Below are 7,376 nucleotides of genomic sequence, written 5' to 3'. Positions count from 1 at the left end.
AGGATCCTATAACCACCAGCGGCATCCCTCCCGGACCCAGCAAGGGTTTCTCCGGCCGCTGGAGCACAGGAGCGTTCCTCCCCCGGAACAAGTTGTGCAGGTTTGACTTGGAGATAACAGTGACATCTGCCCCGTGTCAAGCTTGAAAGTTATAGGTGTGCCCGTATTTGCACCTCCACAATCCAAGAATGGTTCCCGGAAGAGACAGAGCCAAGGAAGAACCCCTGTTCATCACGCTCCCCCGGCTCCTCATCTTCTTCAATACTCTGCACTGCCTTGGACTGTCGGCAAACCCGCTGGTAATGGCCCTTCATCCCACAGCGACATCTTGCAACAGTCGCGGGGCATAAGTCTATGGTGAAAGGCCCCACACCTGTAACATAAGCGAGACTGGAGCGCCTTTACTCTTTTGCTGCTGGCGCTGAAAATTTGGCGCCAAAACCTTGCCCCAACTTTTCGAGCCCTCCAGTCTGCGTCTGGTGTCCGGTGGTGACTGCACAGCGTTCACATTATACTGCGGCGGGACTGTCACACCGCAAGGCCGTTTGCTGCTTCTTTACCTCCTCCGACTGTCTGGCCATATTTACAGCCCTCTCTAAGTCCAACTCTTTTTCCATCTGCATCCGCTCTGACAGTCTAGTATCTGCTAGGCCCACAACAATTCTATCCCTTATAAGCTCGTCATGTAATGTCCCATAATTGCAATGTTCGGCTAAAGCATGCAAGGCAGTAACAAAAGCATCAACAGTCTCATTCAGTTCTTGTTTCCTCATATTAAATCGTGCCCGTTCATACACAATGTTCTTTTTGACAATAAAGAACTTTTCGAAACCCTCCTTCACTTTTGCATACTCCTGGTGCTCAGCCTCGGTTAGCTTGAGGCCTCTCAAGACGTCGTCTGCCTCATCGCCCATGCAATATATCAGGGTGTTCACCTGGTTCCCCTCTGGGTTGGAAGATAAGTTACTGGCCTGCCTGAACCGTTCAAACCGCGTATCCACCGTGTCCATTCGTGGGGTTTGGAGAAGTCAAAGGGTTCTGGCGGCTGGATGCTAAACGTAGCATTGGGAGCACTGGTCGCCATATTGATTCTAGCGTGGCTGCCGACCATTCACGTGCGTCCGACATGTCTGCTTTCCACACCACTTGGCCCCTCGTACAATCTTCAACAAAAGGTCAGCACTCCCAAGCACAGCCACACAGCACTTCTGACACCATGTCGTATTCTTTTACCTTAGAAGAAGGCGAGACAATGGTGTGCAGTTGGTACCAACTCAAGCTTTATTGACCGGCCAACATACATGCAATGCAACAACTTCCTGTCTCGCAGCCTTTATATATCAGAACACTAACTACAGCAAGATAACACAGTCCATTGAATACACCACACTTGGCATGTTGGTAAGAAATAAATTTACAAGCCAGCTTTCAATATATGCGTCTGTTGGTAGACTTCTTTCAGCCTGAAGAGCATAGACTGATAAGCTCTATAGAAAAGAAACAACAAACGATTGAGACTGAATTCAAGAGCGAGCATTATATATTTAAATTAGACTCCTTATACTGTGTAGTTAGTGCGTATGATACTAAGCTGCAGCAGGTAAAAGTCAGAAAAAGTTGAAGAGGGATCACACTGACTTCAGTCACGGCAGCATATTTGTATGGGGGAGAAAGAATCCTGCTATAACAAGACGAAATATGAGCACTATACAGGGAATGGAGGCCATGAGACTGGCAAAACGGAATCTTGTAACAACAGTTGTACCTTCATCCAATGGTCCGGTTGATTCTTTGATGAAGAGAATGGCTTCCTCTATGGAGAAACCAGAGCAACCACGATTGGATGACCGGACTAGAGCTCCTCACGCTATTAGCCAATTGGTGATGGAACCAAGCAAGTCCGCCAACGTTACATCCCCAGCAATGTTAGCAGGAAGGATGGAGGAGAAAGTAATTGATGAGTCTGTAGGGTGTGTTGATGTTACTAGAGATACTGCCAATGAATCATATCTGTTGCAATCCCTAGAGAGAGTTAGGCAGTCTAAAGACACAGAGAAGAGTGTCATTACTGTTACTGTCGAATCGGGGGCTCGACTAAAAAACCCTCTATTCACAGTTGGTTCCTATGAGAAAGAAAAAGGCGAAGAAATTGGAACAGCAAGGGGAAGAGACAGTGAAGAGGTCGAACAACAGGGACAGAAAATGGAGGAAGGTCTCTGTTTGACTTCAGGTACTGATAATTTGGTTTTTAATCTTTCTAGTATTGAGTTATCTGCTACTCAGAAATGACTGTTAAGTCGAGGGCTTAATTTTGTACCAGCGACTAAACACATTTTTACAGATGTAATTTTGAGTTGGAGCAATTTGATAGAAATTTACAGCTTAAAAATTGTTTGGTGAAGGGGATAGAGTTGCCCCTTCCACCTGTATGTTACATAAACCCAGTTTGTTTGTTCCCAATATTGACTCAACAGTGGATGTGTTCATTAGGACATGTGAACAACAACTACGAGACAAGGAGCATTACAGGAGTAGTGATTGCTTTTATAATTTGTCCCGTGAAGAAAGTTGAGCCCTAAAGGATCTACAAGAAAATTTAGATTTAACTGTGCGACCAGCGGATAAAGGTGGGGCCATCGTCCTAATTTTACATAGACAAAATAAAACTTATGCTACTAATGCAGCTTATGTTATTATTAATGATGATATTTACAATTTTATTATTGGTGAACATCCTACAGTTCCTATTTTTAAAGCGCTGCCAAAGATACACAAATGTTTGAGTGACCCACCCCTTAGACCCATTGTTTCAGGCAGGGGGTGGGTCACAGAATATTGTTCTATGTGGATAGAATATAAGTTGAAATCCATTATGAGAGGTGTACCTAGGATTTTGATAGATGGTGCTTATTTTTTGACAAGGGTATATGTTTTTTTAGATGATTTTGTTTATGAAGACAAGTTTTTATTAGTGACTTTAGATGTGCGTGATTTATTCACTGTTATACGTAACGACTATGGTCTTGGAGCAGTTAAGAGGCTGTTATAATATAGCAGTGAACATTTTAATGGACATAGTGTTCTGCCTTTTGGAACTTGTATTGGAACACAATAACCGTCTTGTTTAAAGGACAGTATTTTTGGCAGAAATGAGGGGTCACTATGGGGGCCCCCTGTACAAATTCCTAAGCCAATTTGGTACTTGCCCAATGGGAAAAAGAGGTTATTTTTGAGGTTACACACCAATGGATGCAGTATTTGGCTTTCTATACTCGTTTTGTTGATGGCGTGTTTATTTTATGGACAGGTACCCTGAAACCCTGATGCAGTTTGTGAGCTATCTGGAAGGTACCGCAATTTTTTTACGATTCACTGTGAATTTCTCCTGTAAGGAGATAGATTTTCTGGATGTAAAGAGAGAGCAAAGTGGCAACAGAGTTTTCAATACAAAAGTGTTCAGGAAAGCCTGCTGGAAGAATGGACTTCTGGCTAAGGAATAGTATGCATCCTGGCATTTGTCTTTCGTAACATAGTGAAAGGACAAAACCTATGATTGTCTAGGTTATGTGCAGTTAGAGGTTCTGCTGGATGAACTAGAAACCTTTACCAATAGGTTGGTAATGAGGGGCTATAAATCCACAGAGATAGGAGGAGTAATGAGGGAAGTTGTAGCTTCCAGGGATGCTAAAGGTGCCCCATGGTTCTTCCCTATGGGTATGTCAAACAGATCTATCATGCACGATAGACTGAGGAAATAATCTGTTAATGGAGCAAGAAGTAAGGTGCCCGTGCAGATGACATATAGTAGTGATATTAAATGGGTGCAAGACATTATTAGAGATAACTGGAGAATACTGCAAATGGATGATTCCTTGAAAGAGTTGGTGGGGGAAGTCCACATTTTATTTATAAGAGAAATCAAAACTTGAAGCAGATCCTCTGTGATGAGACCATTACAGGCAGGAAAAAAGATGGTAGGGTTGGAACATTTCTAGGTCAACATTACAAAGCCTGCAAATACATCAACAGATCACTCAATTTTGTCCATCCCATTACCCAGAGGGTATATACCCCGAGAGTTATGGCTACTTGCCTGTCCCAGAATATAGTCTATTTAGCTACCTGTGATGATTGTCCTTCATTTTATGTGGGAAAGACCAATTGTAGGTTTAAGGATAGAAAATTGAGACATCTATCCGCTATTAGACTTAAGGACAAACGAAATGCACTTTCCCAACATATCAAAAGACATCCAGGACATCATTTTTTGTTTCAAGCACTACAACAGGTTAATATAGGAGATAGGAAGGGTAACATCGCAAGTTACACTGAATATTGTGAAACCAGGTGGATAATAGAACTAGGGGCTAACAGACATCCAGGGCTTAATGGCATGGTACCTTTAAAGCCTGTTTTAAGTAGGCGTAGGCCTTGTATTCAGACAATCTAGGGCTTAATTGATTTTATAGCTTGAGATAAGCTTTTGTATTTAAACACAGTATTTTCTTTTATGGTTTGTGGCTGAAGAAGGGTTTATACCTGAAAGTGCTAACACTCAATAAAATACATTTGATTTAGCCTGGTGAACTGTGGATTTACATTTTTGTACTGTCTTTGTGAGCTGTTTACTACCTACCCTTAGTTTTATCTTTAGCATCTCAAACTATGTGCCCAAGGAAGGTATGAACCTAGGATATATTATAGAAAACGCCCCACTCCAAAAAGAAGATGTTGTGAGATAACTTGAAACATGAGTAGATAAGTCCTTCTGTTTTCACCATCAAGTTGTATCATTGGTCAGGAATTTCTTTCTGGCACAGCAGATCACAATGAGCATTCCCTGTAGGTCCAAAGAAGTCTTGACCCCTTTATATTCTGCACTGATTACATCCATCACAAAATTCAATGCCACCTTTGGTATGTATCTTACCATATCAAGTAGACAGAGACCCCAAAGGTTCCTGACAAAAAAAATCACGAGATTAAAGTACTTCAGCTGTCAAGAAAGGCTGGAGGCCTTGTCTTTGCATTTGGTATCCTACAGACTCCTTAAGCACAATCTGTGCCTTGCTTTCTGAGTTATGGATCTGCCAGTCCACAGCCTTTTATTTCTTCACAAATCAAACAGTCTTGTGAACACAGGAATCGGAGATCTAAACCTACTTCAGCAAATCATGTTGGTGAGATGAATTTGTCATGCCCAGACTTCTTCTCTGGAATAAACTTCCTTTCCAGATCAAGCAATGTGACATAATATCTTCCTTTAAGAAGGAATTGGGCAATTCGATGAGGTTTTCATAAGTTCACCCCAGGCATGACTGGTCTATCACTTTTTGGAAAAGGAGGTGTGGTCTAAGGGTGGAAGATAGCAATGTGGAAATGGTCACATGGCCCATTTTGCATGTATAATTTATTATTCTATGATTCTATATAATTCTCCTTGCCATTAATTATGAACAAACCTCAAGGTATTCCTCACCTTCACCAAAGGCAGTGGTCTCGAACCTGTAAACAGCAATCGACTTGTTTCCATGGCCTCAGATTTGGAGGTGTTGATTGTTATCATAGCTACATTACATTCATCAGTGAATCATCTTAATGCAGGTTGGAGATCATGATAGATGAAGACAAAATGGAAGCACTGTCTAGAAACAGGAGAGATGCCACTTCTATGTACCCAAACTAGACCCACATAACTTTGACCACTGCTTGATATTGTGTCCACGCAAATGAGCAGCAGACATGATAATTTGAACTCCTAAAGGAATCTGACATCCAAATTAGACAAATGTAACTTAATGTCAAGAATGTAGGCACATCTCAAATTTTATTTCTAAAGGAAGCCTACAGCAGTGGGCTAGGACCTCCATACTCTAGCAAGATGTCCTACAGTATTTAACAAAGCATACAGTCATAATACTTCCAGAATATAACTGTAGACTAGATTACATACCTTACATGAGACATCACACAATAGCACAAGGCTAAACATTTGGTCTGCTACTCTACAGACCAGATGGAGTCTGCATTGTTGCACCTGAATACAATAGCTGAAAGCTATTGATCAAAATTTCCTCTCCAGCATTCTGGTATAGACATTTACAGAGATGCTAGTAAGTGTGATTTTCCCCTACAGGTGGAAAACACCATCTGTTTTCCTTACTTAAAAATAGGGCCTATCATGCTGGTTTTCCTGTCCAGAGGTGCTGTTCATGCTTCACCAACCATTTTCAGTTTCCAAAATCTCCAAATCTGTCTCATCTGCAGTAGCAGTCTTACCACTGTGAAGCCTCTGACTACAAGGCTGACTTTAACAGTAACTATAAATTCAGCACAGTGAGAGGTTTGATTTTTTTTTTTTTTTTTTTGTAGTTATCTCATTACCCAGCTCCAGCAGTTTCTTCTATGCCATGAACTACCCAGAGGTCTGGAATTAAATTCAGTTATTCATAATTAATTACAGACAAGCAATACAAATTCTTTCCCCTGTTAAGATTCTCAACAATGCTGCTCTGACATTTCTAAATGTATCCCTATGTCTCTGATGTGTATATTGTAGTATAACCAATTACTTTCTATGCTACCAAATAATGACTTTTTATCAATTACAGGTATTGACTGACCTAGCTAATAAGTACTTTCTATTCTACAATACACAAATACGTGTTACAGTGCTGTTCAATCTCTATCTTTCCCATCCTGGCAAAAATTCTCAGAAAAACTATTCACACACAGTTAAAAAAATATATATGCCAGACGTGCCTCTCAACTGTCCAGATTTTTGCAGAATGTCCAGATTTTTGCTTCATTTTTTTGGTCTATGTCTCATAAAATGTTTGATTTTCAGGCAAATCAATGTGGATAGAAGTCACTAAATAGTGCCACACATCTGAGTTTCAGGCTTCATACCCTTCAAAAAATGTATGTTAACACAAATCATATTATTCTAGCAGTTGACTGTGTTTATAAAAGCAATATTTAAAATATACCCCTAGTTTTTGGCCTTTGTTCCCTGCATTATTTTAGGCTTTGCCCATATTATTTGGGCTAAGAGTTTGAGAGGTATGATGTCATACTATAACTTCTTATCTAACAAACAACATGGAGTTTGGTCTGGAAGGAACATTTGAACAGCTGTCTGGGCCTTAACTTATAATATCCTACTAGGATGGACAATTCTCATATGTCATCTTTATTGACCTGACGAAGGCATTTGATCTGGTAGCTCAGAATCTATTTCATCACCATCTACTTGATATAGGAATTAGCCTTCCTATCTTGCCTCCAAAGCTGTCTAATCAACACTTCCATGTTAACATTCTCTCTTCTGTCTCTCTGTCTCTCTGTCTCTCTGTCGCTCTCTCTCTGTCTGTCTC

General features: G+C 40.9%; 1 protein-coding gene across 1 annotated transcript in view; it reads left to right on the top strand.

Moving 5' to 3' along the window:
• The first annotated feature begins 1,766 nt into the window (after nt 1-1,766).
• Nucleotides 1,767-7,376, top strand: part of LOC122788223 (CD63 antigen-like) — a 397,284-nt gene continuing 391,674 nt past the window's right edge. The window contains exon 1 of the mRNA XM_044055242.1: nt 1,767-2,230. Within this exon, the coding sequence (XP_043911177.1) occupies nt 1,795-2,230 (436 nt within the window). The 5' untranslated portion in view covers nt 1,767-1,794. The remainder of the gene's footprint in view (nt 2,231-7,376) is intronic.

The sequence above is a fragment of the Protopterus annectens genome, chromosome 13.part0 (assembly GCF_019279795.1).
Source record: "Protopterus annectens isolate FY-2018-M chromosome 13.part0, PAN1.0, whole genome shotgun sequence".
Taxonomy (NCBI): Eukaryota; Metazoa; Chordata; order Ceratodontiformes; family Protopteridae; genus Protopterus; species Protopterus annectens.
Note: the sequence above shows the minus strand (reverse complement) of the source record. Positions and strands in the feature narration are given on the sequence as shown.